General features: G+C 46.1%; 1 protein-coding gene across 4 annotated transcripts in view; it reads left to right on the forward strand.

Annotated features, from left to right (window-relative positions):
- The first annotated feature begins 359 nt into the window (after positions 1–359).
- The window catches only part of pld1b (phospholipase D1b), a 31,885-nt gene continuing 10,333 nt past the window's right edge, over positions 360–21,911 (forward strand). The window contains exons 1-16 of one of the 4 annotated variants that reach the window (XM_027275457.1): positions 410–482; positions 2,484–2,615; positions 13,639–13,809; positions 13,894–14,057; positions 14,267–14,409; positions 14,638–14,749; positions 14,839–14,904; positions 14,995–15,053; positions 15,265–15,357; positions 15,438–15,590; positions 15,698–15,847; positions 16,244–16,327; positions 17,017–17,098; positions 17,203–17,313; positions 17,389–17,571; positions 17,741–17,960. In XM_027275457.1, coding sequence (XP_027131258.1) covers positions 13,671–13,809; positions 13,894–14,057; positions 14,267–14,409; positions 14,638–14,749; positions 14,839–14,904; positions 14,995–15,053; positions 15,265–15,357; positions 15,438–15,590; positions 15,698–15,847; positions 16,244–16,327; positions 17,017–17,098; positions 17,203–17,313; positions 17,389–17,571; positions 17,741–17,960 — 1,759 coding nt within the window. In that variant the 5' untranslated portion in view covers positions 410–482; positions 2,484–2,615; positions 13,639–13,670. Of the gene's footprint in view, positions 483–2,483; positions 2,616–9,801; positions 10,165–13,638; positions 13,810–13,893; positions 14,058–14,266; positions 14,410–14,637; positions 14,750–14,838; positions 14,905–14,994; positions 15,054–15,264; positions 15,358–15,437; positions 15,591–15,697; positions 15,848–16,243; positions 16,328–17,016; positions 17,099–17,202; positions 17,314–17,388; positions 17,572–17,740; positions 17,961–21,911 lie in introns of those variants that run through there. The other 3 variants (XM_027275454.1, XM_027275455.1, XM_027275456.1) reach the window with 3 other exon arrangements.

The following is a 21,911-nucleotide window of genomic DNA, read 5'->3' on the forward strand; positions in this document are numbered from 1 at the left end:
AACCACCTGTAACCACACCCACCTGTCAATCAAAGCGTCCACGCTCTTAACCCTGCATAACTTTAAGCCTTAATATAATGTGAACAGGTGAGTTGTATATAAATTCACCCTCAGTACAGTTGTCATGAACAGGGAAATTAGCTACAGAGACCAAAACTGTTTTTTGTACCAGGCTGTAAACATGTTTATTTCTGCTGTGAAACATGGGGACTTATGGAGACTGACTCACTTCTGGAGCCAGCCTCAGGTGGACGCTTGAGGAACTGCAGTTTGTGTTGGCTTCACTTCACAGACACGGAGGTTTCTTGCTTGACGCCAACCAGCCCTGATCTAAAAACACATTTTATTTTGAAGGTGAAGTCACAGGAAGTCTTGTCGTTGCTCGTTGACGCGCTTGCCGACCTGGTGGATCAGGTCAGCGGCTCACTGCGCCTCCTCACACTCACACCACGAGCTGCCTTCGCTTCAGTTCGCATCAGGAGGTAAGAACACCATCAGGACTTCACTGACCCGTTCACCAGTGTGTGTGTGTGTGTGTGTGTGTGTGTGTGTGTGTGTGTTGGAGATTTACCCCGCTCAGTGTTTGGTAAAGTTTTTTTAAAGGTCGTGTTGCGGGCGGCGCCGGTGCGTAAATGCGTAATTAGTGGTAAATTGTGCGTAAAGTTGGCGCGTAATGAATGATGCGGTGATGTGGAGAACAGCGGTGGTGGTGGTGTTGTGGTGGTGTTGTTGTGGTCGTTGTCTTTTTGGCATGTGAAGGCATCCGTCCTCTGCAGCAGCAGCTGCAGCTGCGGTGGTCGGACAGAGCATCTCGGCGTTGCGTGCTGGACTGCAGCAGCCATGTGTCTCGGTGTAGGCGTCGGTGGTGTTCAATTAAAACCAGATGATCCACAGATCGAAACCCTGATCTCTGAGTGTGCAGGGGGGAGGATCGGAACGGGTCAGACCTGTACCGAGTCTCCGCTCTGCCGCTTCTTCCCTTTTCACTCCTCGATAGATTGCAGTCAAATAAAAACCACTTCCTCCAGATCAGCTGGTCCATCGCACACACGCACGAAGCCTGTCAAGCTGTGTGAGGACTGACAGCAGTGTTTGTGGGTTGATGTTGTACATCTAAAGACCTGGATCAGTCTTGTTTGCTCACGCCTCAGTTTTGTCTTTCTACATGAAAACACTCTGCAGTAAGAACTAGAGGAACAGGTATCCCAGCACAGCTGCTGCGGGATAAAGCTCTGTGCATTACTCTGAGAAGTATTGACTGCAGAAACATCTCGGTTTAATGCATGAAGGGAGGAATTTCATCTCAGTTTATGGATTTCACACTTGGGTTTGGTTCCTTGAGGCTGCTCTCTGAGTTTTTTTACGTAGTCATTTGTTTTATCTGATAAGTCTCCCACATCCTGACACATCATCTCGTCTCGTGGTTCATTTAGTCAGTCCATGTCTCTTGATGACTTTATAGTTTCGGATGGGGAACTATTTGTCTTAATGAAGAGGAGGTGGATTTCAGACTCCTGTCCCCACAGTCTCACACTGGATCCGGATCCGTGTTATGCAACTATACGTTTTTTCACACCTTTCTAGGATATATTGGAGGCGATGTGGCCTGAGCATGGCCTGAGGTTACTAAGTCTGATTCCCCTCCTTGGTGTATCTAACTACATAAACCTTCTTATTTGTTTTTGGTCTGTCTGTGTGTTCTATGTTTTTGTTAAGTGGTTTAAAAAAGAGGGTGTTGGTCAGAGTTTAAAATCCAGACACAAAGGCGTTCTCAAACTGAAATATTAATGATTAAATAGCATTAATGAGAGCATTTCTTCACTTTGCATGTATTAATTATTAATGGTGATGTTAGCAGAGGTCTCAGGTGGTCTCAGGTGAGATGGTCCACCTTCACTGCAGCCTCCAAACCTTAAAAAACCTTCAGAGAACCTGACGCCGTTCTGTAGTTTGACTTTGTCTCGAGTTGTGAGTGTCCGTGCTGCACACAGGGTTGTTAAAGATATGAGATGATGTGTGTCTGTGCATCATGTCTGTTTGTATTTGTACTTACCTGGTTAAACCCTCCAACAATGAAAGTTTTCCAACAATGAAAGTTTCCCAACACCAAACAAATACTTGCACACTTCGTCACGATGTTTAGGAATGATGCTTTTCCTGTTTTTTGACTTCCTGTCTCCAAACATCAGTGTTGCCGTGGGAGGAGCCGCTCCGCTCGGTGTTTGGACGTCTCTGCCGGTAAAATGTGACGGCTGTTGGTTTTTGTTTATTTATTTAAATCTCTAAAAGTGAACTCATACATCATACAGCACTTCCTTATGAAACTGCTCCCATAATCTTCACCTAACTCATGCAAGTCTCTCGAAGTCCTGCATGCAGTTACCGGTTGGAGGTTGCGCCTGGATTTTAAGCAGTTCAACCAGTTTCATGACCCGTCACCTCAGATTTTCTACGAGAAGTTGAACCAGATTTTTCCATCACAGACCCTGGATGGCCCCAACAACTCCTCCTCCTGTGTCAGATCACGTTAGGTCACGGTACGTCTGCAGGAAGCAACACTGCTGCCGGGTCGCATGGCCGGGGTAACAGCGGGGCAGCTTCAGGGGCATGAAGAGGTTGGTGTAATACCACAGCTACTGTATGTGACAGAGAGGAAGTCTGAGGAAAAAGAGAAGAAGAAAGAGGAAAACTGACTTTTCCACTGATGTGTGAAACTGTGTGTGTGTGTGTGTGTGTGTGTGTGTGTGTTTTAGAAGGACCTGCTCTTCCAGTGTCTGTGTACGGAATTTCTTTTTGTCGTGAATTAAATGGAGCAAAGTTGACTCACTCGCTCCCATAGCGACCGACTAAAGGGCTCGGCTCTAGTATTGGAGGAAACTGCGAGTGTGTGTTTGATTATATATTCATGTAATGGCTCTTCCAGCAAACACAGTCCACAGCATGGGAGTGGTTAATTGACATTGTGGGTGTGTGTGTGTGTGTGTGCTTTTATAACCAACACACACTGATAGGGAAAGCAGAGGTGTGGCCTTTAATCAGTCGACTGATCGACGACTGACAAGCGGCAGCTACAGACGTGGAGGCTGCAAAGTTTAAGCTGCTCCATCAGCTGCTGTGTTTCTGGAGCTCGTTGATGTCTGAACTTCATCTGCAGATGCTGCTGCCTGAGGGGTCGGAGGTCACGGACACTTGCTCGTGATCGCCTGAGCCTTTCGAAGACGCCCCGATCATGATGCTGTCACCTGTCACCGACGATCCTGTTCACCTGTGGACGCTTCAAACATGTTTTCACTTTTGTGAAACATGTTGCAGCATCGGTTCAGTTCAGATCTATTTGAACTTTAGACATTGTGTCTTTGTTCATGTTAAACTCAGGTGTCGGATGTTAAACCAACTTTTTTTGGGAACTGGACTTGCATGTGGACAGCTGAACGTTGCAGTGTGTTTGCGACAGCGTCTTCGTTAATGCGCTGCCTCCATCTTGTGGTTTAGGCCTAAAAAACAAACAGATGTTGAAGCTGCTGCAGGTCACAGTCAGTGACGTCCAACACTCATCCAGTCCGGCTCACTGAAGCGTCTTTGGAACTAGGAAGCAAAGAAAAAGAGACTCAAACCAAAAGTACACGTGTGTCCACATACTTTGGTCATATTTAAAACACTGGGTAAAATCAGCACGGATCATAAAACAATAACTGAACCGTTTTGGACAGAGAGGAACTAAAATCCAGTACATGATGATGAGAGATTTCATTTTGTCCCGACTTCCCTCAAACAGACTAAAACTGCTGCTGGAACAAAAAATCAAAGAGGAGGACAAAAGAGCTTATTCCTCACAGTGCTGCACGGGCACACAGTGACTCTGGGTTTAAAGAGATTAGTGTGTAACCGAAAGGTCACAGGTTTGATTTTTTTCACTGCAGCAGCGTGTCGAGTTGAATTAACTCACAGAAGAAGCTTCCGGCTGGATAAAAGCATGTTTCACTTCACTTCCCCGCACTTGTCTTCATCATGTCAGGATCTTAAGTGGCTGCTTTCACATGAGCCACGTTTGATTGATCTTTTCAGACGGAATAAATACCAATTTAATTGAATCATGGGATAATATGTCACATTTCAGTTATTTAAATTCAGCGATCAGGCCTCCAGTCCTCTCTCCTTCGTCTGTTTCTGCACATTTTTACTAAAGTGACAGGTTTAGTGCTGCCGCAGGTGTCTGACAGGAGAGAAGACAAATCACCTGCAGCACTTAAAATAATCCAGAATCTCCGGGAAACGAGGAAACATCGCTCGGCTCAGACGGCACGAAGAATGACACACGGTGCATGAGGTATGCCGTTGAAACCTTTCCGGTAGTTAAGTTGTGTTTAATTTTTATGGTCAGTCGTCATAAAATGACACAGATAAGGTGATAGTTACAGTTGTGTGCGTGTGTGTTCAGTTTAAATTCAATGCAGTGGCTGTAAATGATTGAAACATTCACCTTAATCTGGCTTGCTGCATCGGTATGAAAACAGATATTGCTGTTTTTTGTTCATTGTGACGGTCGACATGACAACATATCAGTCTGTTAGTCACTGCTGCACACGGGCTGATGAACCCTGAGTTCTCCTCCTGCCGGTAAACGTCTCCACGACGTTGTACCAGGCTGTAAACATGTTTATTTCTGCTGTGAAGATGGACATTTGGACATGGGGACTTATGGAGACTGACTCACTTCTGGAGCCAGCCTCAAGTGGACGTTAGAGGAACTGCATTGGCATTGGCTTGGTAAACATCGGTCTTCAGAAATCACACGACTGTGTCATGGTAATATTTTTTGCAGTTTCTGGATTCCCTGACAGAGGCTAGAATCATAAAAATCGGTTGTTTTGTAACGTTGCCCACAGTGTCCCAATACAATCATTAAACTAAACAATATGAGGCTGGATAAATGAATGCTTGTGATAAATCTCTATCCAGAAGAAGGCCAATCTGTCCTGATTAGGTCATTAATTTAATCTGTTAGTGGGACTAAATGCTTAATGTGAGTTCACATGGTGTTTTTGGGCTTCCTTCTAATAATAACAGTGATTTGGGATGTTGTGGGAGTTTCAGCTGGATGCCTAAAATGTCAGTAAATTGACACACACACAGTCTGTTGTGCCACTGGTTCGGCCGGTGAAAGAATTCGAGACACGCCGTCGTGGATCATGAGATTACGATCATCTGATTTAAGACAAGAGACTTAGTTAAGACGAGTCGCGACCTCCGAAAAGAAAGAAACGGTCAGTGAAAAGGGACAGATAGCAATCAGGCATCAGGGTTACATGACACACACACACACACACACACACACACACACACACACACAGTGTTACACACATGTACTGTACAAGAAAGAGGAAGTGTGTTGCAAACTGCCAGTGCAGGAAGATGTTAGTCTGCATTCATCAAAGTGTCCGATGTTGCCTAAAAATGTCGTCAGGCTCCTGAACACAGACGTGTCAAAGATCCTCCACGAGACAGAGAGAGACAAACAAAAGTCAATATTTAGGAAGTTGAAGGAAACCTGAGCTGTCCTGCTGTTCAGATTTCAATAGGTATAACGCTAACATGTCCTGTTACCGCTGAACACACCGCACAGCTGAGGCTGGCCTGCGTGCACAAATCATTTTGACCTGAAGATGGTGCACGAGTGTCTGCACCAAACGTCATGATCAGGGATCAGGCCTGAGGACGGGCAGTGGATCATAAAGTCACGGGGTGTCTGCACAAAATCCATCCATCAAATATGAACGGCACACTTCCTCAAACTGGACTGTGACAAATCCCCTCACCAGAACCACTCACAGTTTCTCCACCCTGTCTCCATCCCCTCTCCTTCAACATCACGTAAACCAGATCACCACGACTGCCGGACTCAGCCCGTCACTCTCCTTCTCTGCTGCAGAAACCCTCATTCACGCCTTCATCACCTCCAGAGTCGACTACTGCGACAGAATCCTCTACGGCACACCAACCCAAACTTAAAATAAACTGCAGTACATCCAAAACTCTGACCCCATCACCCCTGTCCTCAAGAACCTCCACCGGCTCCTGGTCCCTCCATGACCCAGGCCTCCTTCCATCGCCATCCTCCGTTCATCTGATGCAAACCTCCTGACTGCACCGCCACCACCCAGGACCAAGCACCGAACCTGGGGCGACAGTCTCTGTAGCTGCCCTCCTCCCACTGGAACTCTCTCCACAAACACATCCGTGACTGTGCCGACCTTCAACATTCAAATAATAAATATTCAGTCTGGACTGACTGACAAACTAATCGAGCAACGCACACACACAACCACTCACAGATAATTGCCATGTCACCATGGAGACGCTCACCCTGCAGATCGAGTTAGAACCTGACAATCGTGACTTAATCCAACGGACTGTTACGAAACAATTAGCTCGTATTGAGGAGTGTTCATTCATGACTTCGAATAAAAGAGCCCCGCTCACGTTAGAACAGAGTCACGGTCCAACGCCGTAAAACAGAAAATATATATTTATATACCTGCTGTTCCCAAAAACAAATATTGGATTAGATATTGGTTGGCAAAGGCATGAGCAGCACATTCCCACAGCAGGGCAGCAGTTTAACATGCACACTTATGAAGCTCTTCCTTCTCTGTAGCGGCTCATTGCCTTTGCGTCAGACCGGCTGAGTCTGTCGAAGTTTCTAAGACACACTTCTGTTTAAAATGTAAAAGTTTTTCTTCCGTGTCTGTCTTTGTGACGCACTCTGTCTGTTATTTCCTCTGCATTTCCTTCCTTCCTTCCTTCCTACAGATTCCACATCTTGAACCTCCCTAAAACTGGAAACACAAGTTTTTAACGTGGGAGTGAAAGTAAGCTTCAGATCTCTTTGTTGAGCAAAAGTCGGGAGGAGTCTGACATAATTTCAGACGTTTACAGTGTTTCATTATAATACAAAAGCTAAATTAACATTTAATGTTGAATTTAAAGTATTTTCTCACTTGGCTCAGGCCCGTCTGTCCGTGCTGGTCTGGGTTTTTATATATCTGCATCCAGCACAGTACAAGAGAGGAACAAAACCAGCTGACTGGATTAACCTGAGACGCCGGGTCCTTTTGTTGCTTGTCTCTTTATCTAATATGCACATTTCTGTTGTTGTAATCTGATTAAACACGCATGCTTTCATTAGTGGTTATATTTTGTTACCTTTAGAATGAAACTTTAATATCTATAGATGCTGCAGGTCCTCTCGTGCTCTTTGCTGCTGGATCCTAATGTTGGAAATAACTTCATCCATTTACCCGCAGGTTATATATTCATCTGTTCACACACAGCAGTGGTGACAGAGCTGCCGTGCGAGGCGCTGGGAGCAACACGGTGTGTGTCTTGCCCAGGGGCGCTTTGACATGTGGATGGGGGGTGGATCCGGGGATTGATCCACCAAACCGGTAGGAGCGGAAGATTCTGGTATTTCTTCTACCAGGAGGATTGTGCTGAGTCACAGTTTGTATCATTGCAAATGAGGCAAATGGATCATAGAGTTGACAGAGCTGACCACCAGGTGGCAGACACACACACTGTGTTCACTGTGGTCCTGTTCAGGTGTGACTGCTCACCTGTCAGTAGCGTAACCTGGAGGCGGTGAATGTTTCAGGGGATTTGAGTCATTGTTTGATCGTGAACCAGTTTCCTCTCCTCTCTGAGTCGCCTTTGCATCGGCTTCCTGCCGTGACGTGGCGGGATTTAAACCTGCAGGTGAAATCAGCTCGCCGGTTCATTGTTGTGTACGGGGAAGAGGAGCTCTGACACCGATGGACATTTTGACTTTTGCAACTTCCATCCAGCGCAGCTCACGTTACAAACCAATCTGTGTGATGCAATCAGGTGTATTTTGTAATGTTTGTATTCATCGCAGCCACTTTGCTGTTACAAAACATGCTGGTTCTGTCGTGCGTGAAGAATTTGACAGATAAAAACCGACCAAGCGTTGATCTTTACAAATCTACACTCGGTAATCCAACAACACCTTTATTAAACATCAGAATTACTCTGACTGCGATAACTTCTGTGTTTTTAGAGGCTGGAAAGTTTCCCCCCACGTCCTGAAGTATTTCACACAGTCCTGTGAATTTTCCATTTTCTCTTTGAGTGCTGAGGAACCTCCGGGAGAAAGTTTGTCAAGATATTCAACCCATGAAAAAATTAGCATCTTTAATCAAGTCACATGGATTTAGGGATACAACTCGTCTGCTTCAGGATTAATTAGACAATAATGTTTATATTAATTCCATCTTCCAGAGTTCATTTGGTCACCGCATACCTGCAGAACTGTCTGAAACTAACTGATAGTAGCTTTAAGCTCGAGTCCAGGAGGATTAGACAGATTCTACCCTGAAAATAATCAAACTTTTCAAGTTACAAATCACTGGATCTACAAATAAACTGTTACAGCTTCGCTTCGTGTGCCCTCGCTCCCTCGACACTCTTATGGACAGTGCCGTGTTCTCTTTCTTTGTGTCTTTAATGATGCATCCACCTCAGCTCCAGAAGTTCTGCAGCGCTTTGTTTTGGGTGGGTGCACGGAAGAGACGGCAGGGGGGCAAATGAGATATCGTGACTTTTGAATCTGACAGACGTGACGAGAGCAGCGAGAGTCGACTACGTGCAGCGGCTGGTTTCCTCTTGTGACACCTGCGAAATGTTGTAATTTAAGTTTGAGGTGGTTCTTCATGCAGCTTTGAGCTGTTTCCTCTAGAGCTAGTGTGTGAAAGCTGTGTGTGTGTGTATGTGTGTATGTGTGTGTGTGTGTGTGTGTGTGTGTGTGTGTGTGTGTATGAATATATGTGTGTGTGCTCACATGTGGGTGGAGTCTGAATGCTCTGGAATGTCAACAATGAGTCATGTCGGCCGGCTTGTCTCGGGGTGGGGAGCGCTGCTCTGTCCTTCATCACATCACACACACACACACACACACACACACACACACACACACACACACACACACACATAAACTCAGACCAGTTGAACCTGTTTCTACAAACCTGTGCAGGTGTGTGTCATGAACTTGCATCCACCATCTCAAACCCTGTTTTGATATTTCTGGTGCTACCTGCACATCCTCATCCTCACCTGGGGATTCATTTCTCTGTGACCTCTGCAGGTGATCTGATGAAGTGCAAAGCCTCCTGAATCTGATGAGTTTGATCTTAAATTACTTTGTTTCATCTTGTTGAACGTGAGGATTTTACTTTGTCTCACATGATGGTAAACTGAAGCAAATTTAAAGAAGCCTTGTTCGAGTTTGTTGACACCCTCGGCCTAAGGACAGAGGGTGTACAGATTGTAAAGCCCTCTGAGGCAAATGTACTTAGTGACTTTGGGCTATGCAAATAAAATTGATTTGATTTGATTTGATAAATGACTCATGAATTGAAAAGACATTAACAGACTGATTTGATTGTTAGTTGCATCTTTGGATTTAAAGGAACAGTGCACCCACATAAGAAGGCTCGAGCACAAATTGTTGCATTGGTTGAATTACACAAATGAGATGTAACGTGTTAATGAATCATCTTCAGTAGACAGATTGTGTTAGGTCGGACTCTCTGTCATGACACCATGTGTAACCTGTCGGTGATTAATGATGAAATCTCAGGTGTGCACAGAGGCGGAGGCCTCCACATTTTAGAAGCTCAGTGAGATTCAACTGAAGACTTGGCGATAGTTTCTTGAAATAGCACAAAGCCCCTTTAACACAGACAGGTGCCTCCTCCTCCTCCTCCTCCTCCTCTCCTCTCATTGGCTGTCTTTGGGCTCCTGTCCAATCACGTCTCCTCTCCTCCCCGCTGCGTCCCGCCCTCCTCATCCTTCCCCCCTCCTGTCTGCCACAGTGCTGCACTCCGCTCTGGACCTCCCAGACTGTCAGTCAGGGCTCTGTGGATGTGAGTGTGTGAGTGTGTGTGTGTGAGTGAGAGAGTGTGTGTGAGTGTGTGTGTGTGTGTTGAAGCGAGGAGGAGAGTGTGTGTGTGTGAAGGGATTTAAAGGACGACTTGAGGCCGCAGAGGAGGAGAGCGGTGACTTCATGAGACAGTTTAGGGAAGTGAAGACCTGAGGAGGAGGATGATGATGATGATGATGATGGGGAGCTTCCCTCAGTCTCGGGCTCAGGTCAGTGGATGCTGTCACTGTAAAGCTGCTTTCTGAAGTGTGTGTGTGTGTGTGTGTGTGTGTGTGTGTGTGTCTTCCTGCTATTGTATTATACAGTGTTCTGCAACCTTTTGGTGGTTTCCAGTTTCCAGTTTGCTGGCTGTGTGTGTGTGTGTGTGTGTGTGTGTGTGTGTGTGTGTGTGTCAATTCAAATATCAATCAAGCAATTAAGATTCAAATATCTAAAATAACAACGAACGCCATCACAAGTTCTCAAACCACAAGGTAATTTCGGTTTGATTTCGGTTGGTTTTATCATTAGAGCTCAACTTCACAATATGGAAAATAACTGCAAACGCCATCGCCTCGCACCTTTAACTAGTGTCAGGAAACAGAGTCCGTGGGTCACGATGCTGGTGGAGAAAAGAACCAGTAGAAGAAATAAATGTGCTGAGTGACCCGTTAACGGTGCCCAAATACTCCACAGAAGAACGTTCGTCTACCCACGGCTGCCAAACTTGATTTTTTTGAGCTACAGGTTTTATTCTGACGTATGTTTTAAGGTTTCTATTGGTCCTGCTTATTGTTTTTTGGTGCATCACTTACAATTGTTTTTTTATTTGTTACATAATCAGTTGTGTTCCACCATCAGCGTACAGAATTGTTGTGGTGTTGTCCACAGTGGATTGACTGGGCCGTGTCTAACACTAACATGTCTTTCACATGTTCTCTGCTGTCGTCGTGCGTGTCTGACTCATGTTTCTTTTGTTATTTCTCTCCGTGGAGGAAACCAAACTAGTTTCACATCTGAGGGTCAATAGAAGTTCATTGCACAGGCAGAAACAGTCAAATATTTGCTGCTTCCACCTGTTAAACGACTTCAAATGAATCAGGAGGAGGGGGGCGGCCGATGACCGACACCTTGCAGAAGTATAAGATGACTTAAAACGGGGGGAGGGGTGGATGAGAAGTTACAGAAGTTAAAAAAGAAAAGAGGAAGAAATGTTTTTTTTGTGTCAGTCAGTCTGATTGCATGGTTTCAGTGTAGTGTGTGTGTGTGTGTGTGTGTGTGTGTGTGTGTGTGTGTGAGCTCATTGGCCTGCCACCTGGCCGCTGAGTGATGCAGCAGGGGGGTAGCGGTCCACACTGTACCCAATTAATGTGAGTGCCCATTGTGTCTGTGCACAATGCACACCAGCCCTGCACTGCTGCATTAATCATCTTAAAATATTGTTGTTGTTTTTTTTTTAATAACGAACCTTCAAGCTGAATCTCTTCTAATGTCCTTAAATAGAAAGCATCTATCTGGAAAGCTGCATGAATCTATTTAAAATTCAGTTCAATGATTCAGCAGGAACTGTTTGGCTCGCTTCAGGACAGTCGGTTAAACACGAGTTGGTGAAGAAAGCAGCAGATATGGACTGACTGAAAGTGTATAAACTAACCATGCACCAACTCAAGTGGTAAGTAGACTATAACATGGAGTCGGTCCTCCTTTTGCAGCTGTAACAGCTTCCACTCTTCTCGGAGGCTTTCCAAAAGATGTCGGACATTTGTGCCGTTTACTGAGGCCCGGCTCGCAGTCTCAGTGGTGCTTGATCAGGGCTCCATGCAGGCCACACCAAACTCATCAAACCATGTCTTTGTGCGCTGAGGCACAGTCCTTCTTCCCCAAACAGTCACCACAAAGTTGGAAGCATAGCAAAGTCAAGCAGCTGATTTAAGATCAGCGCTGAGGAGATCGCAGACGATCTTGTTCAACACAGAAAGAATCTCTGGACATTTTGATTCACTGAATGTGAGTATATTTATATCGTGGCACAGGTGGACAGTGTTTCAGACAGCATACAGATGCTTATGCATCAGGGTCTTTGAGTTTTGAGTCCTTGAATTCCGCCTTGAAAGTCCTTGAAGTGGACGTGACAAACGCAGCAGTGTAGTGAAGCAGCTCTTTAAAATGTGTCAGTGTGTTTTCTAGATAACATTATTCCCTCAGACTAAAGAGTGTCACACCTCCCTCATGTCTTTCTTTTCCTCCTTTTAATCTCATTCCTGTTGCTATTTTTTAAATTCTCTAAAAATCAACAAGGAGCTATTGTTGCATGTGTGTGTGGCCACACCTCGAACAGTTTCAATACATCAGTGGCAAAAGACAAACAGAGACACAGAGGATCTGAATGCTCAGGATGGTTTGCATACTACAGGTCACTGTGAGCATACAGGTTGCACAACCAAATGTGTCACAGGTGGCACAGTAACGTACAGCCCAGTCCTCACATCTGAACTGATCTCGGCCCCTGGACGTGCTTTTTATGATGAAACGTCACATGCAGGCGTTTCTTCATATTAAGGAGTTGTTGCCACAGCAACAGAAAGATTAAAAATAGATGAATGAAGTCTTCGTTTAAACGCAGCTTCAGAACGAGGCGCTCGATCTACGCGAGAGACGCCGTGATCGTGAAGGTGACTCCAGCAGAAATATTAAATATGTGGAGCGTGAAACATCGTCGCTGATTATAAACGAGCCGCTACATCTCAATGATGAGACGCCGATCGTCGCTGATTGACTCTGTTGTCTATTGGACTTATTTATCACTTCGTCCACAGTCGGATGACAAGAAAGACGTTTGTGTTCAGGGTGTTATCATGTCCTCTCTCTGTCTTTCAACATTTGTCGTTTCATTCATGTGTCTGGGTCAGTTTATGTGAAAATCCTTACATTGAGGAATCTGCTAATCCTGTTGTTTGGATTAGTGTCTCATCTCGTGTGATCTGAGGCTGTGATGATGATGATGATGATGATGTTTATGATGAAGAGCTGCAGGTTTATGAAGATAAAAGAAGAAGAAGAGGCAGCTGGGAAAGGTGGATGATGTGGATGGAGAGCTTGAGGACGTGAATGTTGTTGAGATACAAGTTTTGGTTCCAGAGCTGAAGCAGATCTACGTGGTAGGATGTGGTACATGTACCTCAGTACTGCTTTAGTACAGATCTGAGCCTTTTTATCACTCGTCACTTTCCAACATTTCAGAGATGTTGTTGTACTTTTCTTTGAATCCATCAGTGTGAAAGAAAGGCGTTCAGTCCATTTACCATTAACAAAGTAAACGCTGGCTCTGGAGCAGTTTTGCAGCCAGTGTCTCCTCCATGCTTGGAAGGAGAGGGTCAGGTTTATCTGCAGACCTCAAAATAACTGAATCATCTTGCATGGACAGAAAACTGTGTTCGTGTTGCATCTCGAACAGGTTTGCAGGGTCTTTGATGTTTCTCGTTAATGAACAAATGAAACTTCATTATCAGTGCAAAAGCAGTTAAACATTCGCTCTGTGGTGAAACGTTGCTTCAGGTTTAACCTGCAGGTTGAATTCTACATGAAAGGTCATCGACTAACCATCCATCTTGTCCGGGAAAACCTTGGGATCCTTTGCCACCGCTTATGCGCAGGAAGATGTAAACGTGACTCATTCTTGGTTTAACACCACCTTCTTCTTCCAGGTGAGCCCCGGGCTCCAGACTGAGTGCTAGCCATGCTGCGGCAGTCCGAGCCAACCTCCAGCACCCTGCAGCTGGTTGCTAACGATATGTCCGGCATCATGGAGAAGCTGGACACCCGTGAGCTCGACCTGGGAGACGGAGAGTACGACACAACCGACGCCAGCGCCGCAGGTGTGTACATGTTGTCAGTGTCTACCATCAGCGTCACGTCTGTTTCCTGATACATCTCTGCTCGGTGTTTTTTTATTCCTGCAGCGGAGCGTTTGTCTTTCATGGCGATCTACAACACCGTGGGCTTCAAGGAGCCCACCGCCAAGGTCTTCCTGTCTTCACCGATCACCGCCAAGATCCTGGAGGTGGAGCGGTTCACCTCGGCGCAAGACCGCTTCAACATCACCACGCAGAGGAGCGTCAATAAGGTGCACATAGACAACATGTCAACGTATGGTTGGTGTAGTCTGGTGGCTCATTGGCATCCGACAGAGGATTGGTTGCCCAGGTTTATAGATTTGTCTTTGGGTGGAGGGTGTGAGCAAAGTCAGCTGGGGTTGTTTTCAATGAAGTCATTAAACAATATGATGTTGATTATTCAAAATGTCAATATGTAACCAAATCGTTGCGTGTTCAGTCGATGCCGGCAGTGTTTCATATCGAGTTGAAACACGGGGAGTTCACGTGGCTGGTGAAGAGGAAGGAGAAACACTTCATGGATCTCCACAAAGAGCTGAGGACGTACAAAACCTTCATGAGGCTGCCACTGCCCACCCGCAGGTGAACACCGCCGAGCTTTCTGATTTCTCTTGTTCTGGATGAGCTCGAGTTTGTGTTGAGTTGAAGCCTCAGAGGCTCAGATTGGAGCTGATGCAAACAGGTGGAGATCAGCTTTAACACATCTTCTTGCCTCTTGAAAGTTGCTAAAAAACGACGTCAGGAACACGTTTTTCTTTCATTGTCCGAGCCGACAAACCAATCAGCTGTTCTTGTCATTTGTCTCCGCAGTCACACTGTGAAGAGACATTCGGCGACGAGGAGCGAAGCGAGGCAGATGCCGAACCTCCCCAAAGGAGGAGGAGATGAACTGGGCAGAGAGGAGCAAGTTTCCAGTCGCAGGGTACGCCTTAGACCAGAGGGCCTCACCGGTCTCCCTCTTCTTTTATTGTACTGACTGGTTTATGTTCCTCTAATGTGTGTTTGCAACAGAAACAACTGGAAGATTACTTGAATAACCTGCTGAAGATGCCGATGTACAGGAACTACCACGCAACGGTAAGGAGGGAAACCTTTAAAACCTGGAAAATGTCTGGAAAAGTTCAAGGTTGCTGGTTTCAGATGTTACACTTCTTTTTTTTCTTTCAGATGGAGTTCATTGATGTTAGCCAGATGTCCTTCATCCACGATCTGGGACCAAAAGGCTTGTAAGAACAACTCAGTGACCATGTTGGACATGAACTGATCTGTTGTATTTTAAGATTGTGATTATTCTACTGAGAACTCGTTTATTTCATCCAGATATGTGAGAAGAACAGTCAGAAAGACAATCTTTCTTCCCCGAACAGGAAAAGACTGGACAATAATCTGCTTTTAATGTGTGCATCAGTGTTTTTGACGCAGCTTTTTGTCTTTCAGAGAAGGAATGGTGCAGAAGCGATCCGGCGGCCATCGGATCCCCGGGATAAACTGCTGCGGTCGCAGTAAAATGTGCTACCGCTGGTCCAAACGGTCAGTGAGCACAGTCGGTGTCACAGTCGCTCACCGTGTTCGAAATATTAAACCTCTGACTGCGTGGTGTTTGTGTCCAGCTGGCTGGTGGTGAAGGACTCCTTCCTGCTGTACATGAAGCCGGACTCGGGTGCCATCTCCTTCGTGATGTTGGTGGACAAGGAGTTCGGCATCCAGATGGACTCCAAAGACACGGAGACCAGACACGGCGTCCGCATCAACAACCTGTCCAGGTTTGTGTCAAAATCAACGAATAGCTCCCGTAACACGTCTTCTTTCAGACTGACGGAGAAAGTACGACCAAAGCACTGACACCGAGAACAAACGCTGCTGGTTTCAGGTCCCTGGTGCTGAAGTGCTCCACCTACAGACAGGCCCGGTGGTGGGGTCAGGCCATCGAAGGCTTCGTCCAGAAGCACGGCTCGGCCTTCCTCACCGAACACCGCTTCGGTTCCTTCGCCAGAGAGGAGCTGAACATTCCTGCCAAATGGTAACCACGGCAACCGACACCGGTTGACACTGACCCTTTGGTAATGTGCGTTAGCGAGCAGAAACGAGTTTCACCTTCAACCACGTCATTAGATTAAATCGACGCAGTTAAGAGACAAACACCCGAGGCCAGATGTCGGTTAAAAAAAGAGACTAGTGACGAGTGTGTGTTCGCTGGTTAGTGTGTGTGTGTGTGTGTGTGTGTGTGTGTGTGTGTGTGTGTGTGTGTGTGTGTGTGTGTCTGTGTGTCTGTGTGTGTGTGTGTCTCGCTGGAGTAATCCGACACAAAGACAGAGAAAGTGAGCCTCACCTGTTCATCACCTGTTGTACCTGCTGGGCAACACTATACTGTGTGTGTGTGTGTGTGTGTGTGTGTGAACATTTGTGTCTTTTACAGGTATGTCAATGGGAAAACATACATGGAGGACGTGGCCGATGCTCTTGAAGAAGCCAAAGAGGAAATATTCATCACAGACTGGTGGTGAGTGTGTGTGTGTGTGTGTGTGTGTGTGTGTGTGTGTGTGTGTGTGTGTGTGCAGTGAGTGCACTTGGCGGTCACCTCTTTCTGGTCAAAAGGATCAGTTACTGTCTGAGGCTCTGACTGCTGTTACCACATCACACACACACACACACATTTCAATACTACATACAAAGTGTGTGTGCGTAAGTGATTTACTGTATCTTCAGTACTGGAACGAGTACTCGAGTAATGTGAACGAGTACTCGAGTAATGTGAACGAGTACTCGAGTACAGTAATGTAAAGTGTTTGTTAAAAAAGGACAAAGCAGAAATAAAAGAGAGTTTTCTATTTAAGGAAAGAGGAAGTGAGGAAACGAGTATGAAACGAGTTATTAACGATGTTATTTATAATTAACTTAAAGGTGCAGTCCCAGAAATCAAATCGGAGTTTAGTGACCTGCCACAGTTTGTCCTGCATGCTCGGACGGGGAGAGTGAAGCGAGCAGTATTCAGTTGGTTGCAATCTGTAGTCTCACTGTGAGGTGCCACTAAATCCTACGTACTGCACCTTTAAATTAATTCAGATTAACCTAATTTAAATAACTCGGTCGGTCCCTGAAAGACAGTTTCCGTATGTGATGTCTTACACTGTGTGTGTGTGTGTGTGTGTGTGTGTGTGTGTGTGTGTGTGTGTGTGTGTTGCTCTACAGGTTAAGTCCAGAGATCTTCCTGAAGAGGCCGGTTGTCGAGGGTAACCGCTGGCGTCTGGACTGCATCCTGAAACGCAAAGCGGTGAGTCGGCGAGGAGAGAGATCTGACTCTGTCTCAGTTTGAAATCGGCTCGTTTCAAAGTTAACACCTGCTCAGACTGATGTTTAGCACCTGCGTTTCCACAGCAACAAGGAGTGCGGATCTTTGTGATGCTGTACAAAGAGGTGGAGTTAGCTCTGGGCATCAACTCAGGATACAGCAAGAGGACGCTGCTGCACCTCCACCCCAACATCAAGGTGAGTGTCTGCGTGTGACGCGCTCTCTCATGCTTCATGCACGCGCTTCCTGTCTGACGTTCTCCCCCTCTGAAGGTGATGCGCCACCCAGACCACGTCTCCTCCGCCGTCTACCTGTGGGCGCATCACGAGAAGATCATCGTCGTCGACCAATCGGTGGCCTTCGTCGGTGGGATTGACCTGGCGTACGGCCGCTGGGACGACAGGGAGCACCGGCTGACGGACATCGGGAGTGTGACACGCTCACACTTGGAGCAGGTCTGTCACACACACACACACACCTGAGCTGACGTTGTTAGCGTCACTTGATCATTGTCCAACATGTAGTGAGGACAGGTTACCTGCACCTGTGCCTCTGCTTCTCCGTTTCTCCCTCCGTCTCTCGCACACGCACACACTTAACGCCGCGTCTTTAATTCATTCTCAGGGCAACGCCGCCTCCGCGAGCGCGTCCGCCTCGGCCAACGGCAGCGGCGCCGTTTCCCAGGGCAACGGGAAGGGAATTTTTACAGTGACGGACTCGGTGGACCAGCCCAAGCTGAAAGGTCAGGGGAGGATGAAGAGGACGAGGTTCAGCATCAGGAGACAGCTGCAGAAACACGGACTGGCCCACGCCGACAGCGACAGCGACTTGGAGAACGAAGAGAGTGAGCGGCTGGTTTATCTCTTTAAAGGCAGCGTTAAATATCAGAGAAGCGAGAGACGGATTTTAATGTTTGTCATCACTAACACATCACAGAGGATTATTGGCGATAGTGATGAGGATGTCGGAGGTCTTCATCTTATAACACTTATTCTAGTGACCAGAGTTTCATCTTATTTTTTAAGGTATTTGTCAGGTGTCAAGATTTTCAGTTTCCTTTTTCAGAAGTTCAGATTATTACAAAACACAATCTCAGTAAACCAGTCAGCTCATCATGCAAACTTAAGACTTTCTCTGTAGTTTTTTAAAGTTTCAGTTTCTTTGAAAGGGACTGCAGATTAAAAGCGATGCTCCTGACAGTGAAGTAAATCAGATCAGTGGAGTTAACTTTGCTGAATCATAACTTGCTGTTGTCAGTTTGTGATTTAAAAAGCATGAAAGGATTCAAAGCTTTTATCTTCACTAGTCAGTGATCTGCTGCCGCTGCCTCAGTGTTTGTGGCCGCTCTGTTCAGGTTGGTCCAACAGAGCCACCAGGCAACACAGTCTGATCCCCAGCAGGCTCGTGGAGCTGAGGACGGACGCTCCTGTCGGCCAGTGTCAGGCCGGTGAGTCGGTGGCGGCGGTCGTCTTGCAGCAAGGTCGAGTCCCGACCCTGCCGCTCGCCGCCCGCCCGCCGGTGTGTTTGTTTTGCCGTGGTTTGGATCTTGAAGCTTTCTTTCCTCCGATGTGTCAGTCGGTGCTTTTCTCACTCTTATTACTTTTCATTACTAAACAATCATTTGATTAATTGAACAAAATAACATGCAGTTTAATGGATCATTAGTAGCAGTCCTGACTGTGACTGGGTTATGGACCCAGCCTAAGAGGACCAGACGTGGCCTTCTTTACAGAGTCTTGCACACAGATGAAACGCAGCTGTGGTTTTGTTTGATGGAATCCTGAAGCCTGTAATCGCTTTACATCTTTAAATAAACTCGTATTTCATCTCTGCAGTCAAACAGACGCTGCTGTTTGTCCGTCCTGCTCATATGATGGATGGGAAGTGTCCGCGGCTTAAATAAAGACACAACAAACACTTTCTTTGACATACATCCTGTGTGTCTCTGTCCTCTCTGCCTCCAGCTGCTGCTTCATGTCTGTAAAAGCGTTTTCCAAACAGCGCTGCATCACTGTCATATTCAGCGTGGCTCTGCAGCGTGCTGTAAACACATTAGACCATGCTGGAGGGGTTTTGACTTTTACATCACAATGCTGCTTCGTGAAAGTCTGGTGTTATCTGTATTATTGTTGTTCTCCTCAAATCTCATGAAACAAGAGAAACAGAGCGTTAGTCAGGAACTATTTTCAGCGGTGGATTAATATACTTTAGTTAGGTATTTATTTATGGCAGCAGCTTTCAGACGACGGTGCAGCTCTGTGGCGCAGAGGAAGAAGTGAATTGTTGGTTTTAGTCTTCTCAGGTTTGCATAAGAAAAATCTCTCTCCTCTCCAAACTGAGTCATACCTTGAAGCTACTTTATGCTCTGCGTTCCTGTCATTTCCTTTCCCTCCCACAAACTCACCATCCAGTCTTTATGCAGTCTTATTATAAATGTTGTTTAAACAGGATAAACATTAAAAATGTAAATGTAAATGTAAATGTACTTTATTTATACAGCCCTTTACAACAGTCCTTTCGGTGTACCAAAGTGCTTTACAGTAGACAATTCAATACATGCTCACAGAGCCGAGGCAAACTGACTATGATATGAACTGAAAGTCTGTTGGTCATCTGGAAGGTACACAACAGGACAACACACCGTGTGTGTGTGGTGTGTGTGTGTGTGTGTGTGTGTGTGTGTGTGGTGTTACCTATATGCTCTGATTATGCGCTCAGCAATAGCGTCCTACTTGTGAAAACGTGGTCTGTTGTCTGCACAGCTGATGAAGAACTGATTCTGAAAGTGAGAACACAACAAAACAAAGAAAAATCATTTCATTTGTGCTAAAACTGTTGAAGTTCACAGTTTTAGAACACGCAGATGACTGAATTCAGATATAAACTGGAGATTAATTATTTTCAAGGATGATTTCTAATTTCTGACACTGAAGTCACATCAAAGTCTTTGCTGATAATAGTAATAGAACTCATCTGCATACGGCCACGAAACTGGTAAAAAAAAATCTCTGGTATTTATTATTCTTTCCAATCCTCGACCTCGTTTGAAGAATCAACTCTGCAGAGTGTTTCAGACGAAGCCAGTCACCACAGCGGCTGCCAAGATCAGAAGTTTTTCCTAAACTGGCCACAGCTTTGCATATTTATGAGGAAAACAAAAACTACCCACGAGCTCTGAGCTCCCATTGTGAAAAGCTCCTTCCTCAAAAGCTCTGGATTAGACAATGGGAGAGACTTCACAACACCGAGCACCAGCTGAATAATATTGTTGGCCTGTGGTTATGGTTACTTAAGCGGGGGCATATTTCTGCATTGGTGTATCTGAACAGCATGACCTGGGTTGACCCACACTGCTTTAAGCCTCTGATGCCAGTGCAGATGAGTTACCTCTATGTAGATGAAGTGCTGGCGTGTCTCGATGGCGTGGACGTAGGCGTTGTGGATGGACTCCTCGTGGTTTTTGATGCCAGCGGACCAGTCAGAGGCTGAGCGAAGGATCTGAGAGAAGACAAGAGGATGTGTTCCAAAGTTCACTTTAGTTTCCTCTCGGACAAAATGTTCTTATTCCACGAAACATACTGAAGCTATACAGCGCGTGCGAGTTCTGTTCCTGCAGTTTGCATCCAAGGAACGAACGTACTTTATGGATCGGTACCAGAAGGGTTCAAGCGACGTCGCTATGAACGCTTGCTCGGCCGTCACAGGCCAGTTATCCCTGCGGTGACTTCTCTGACACCTCCTGCTTAAAACCCCAAACGTCAGAAGGATCGTGAGGCTCCGGACCAGGTCCTCCCCATAGGAGTTATTCTGTTAGCCTGACTGTTATGTGTCGGCCCTGTGATGAACGGTGACGGGAGTCAAAGTCAAAGGTACCAACCTGCACTTGGCGGGGATGCAGTCGGGGACTTGAAATCGCTGCTCCCGGCGGTGGGTGTAGACTTGGGCAGCAGACACGGGTACGTCAGAGAACGGTACTTTGGCTTCACGAGCTGACGAGGAAGAGTAAAACACATGAACGCCACGCAGAGCTGCAGATTTTCTCTTCCACAGAACGTGGAATCGAACGTTGTGTCCCAGGGACAGAAACCAGTCTCAGCAACTCATTGATGATTATTGAATTTTGTCCACATCTTGCTCAATAACTCTTTAACAGACACTCTTGACCTCTGACCTTGGTGAAGTTCCACCGCGGGGATGAAGTGTCCCGCACATCTCGAGCTGCTTTCCCATGAACCACTGGGGCGATGTCGTGCCAAGGCATTCTGGGAGTTGTTGTGCTGTCGATGAAATCTAAAAAAACAAAAAAACAAACGCATGAATTCACGAACGATTGAAATAAGCGTGAGCCAGAGCGCGCTCACCATCGAACGGTTTTGTCCAGCTGAATCCAGTCCTTGTGCACAAAGTTGCAGTAGTCTTTGCCGTGCCAGAAGCGAGTGTTTCCGAACAACTCCCCGACTCTGTGTGCAGACTACGCACCGAGCCGCTTCCTGAAACACACAAACATCCAGTTATTTATTTATTTACGTCAGACCAACATGACCAACATTCAGCTAAAAGAAGTCCAGCTTCTGAGCTCATCGACTGATGAAGCTTTATGACTAACGACCGCCCCAAAGAATATCTTTCTGTCGGAGGAGGAAACTTTCCTGGAAATGTGGACGTGCATGGGTTGAATGCAAGTTAGATGATTTCACTCAGACTGCAGGCGTGCATCATCTGTCATGATCATCCTCATTAAAACTAAAGATCTTTTAATCCAAAGATCAACTGTCGCTGGAAGTGCCCAGGTCAA

This window comes from Larimichthys crocea, unplaced genomic scaffold, assembly GCF_000972845.2.
Source record: "Larimichthys crocea isolate SSNF unplaced genomic scaffold, L_crocea_2.0 scaffold137, whole genome shotgun sequence".
Classification (NCBI taxonomy): Eukaryota; Metazoa; Chordata; class Actinopteri; family Sciaenidae; genus Larimichthys; species Larimichthys crocea.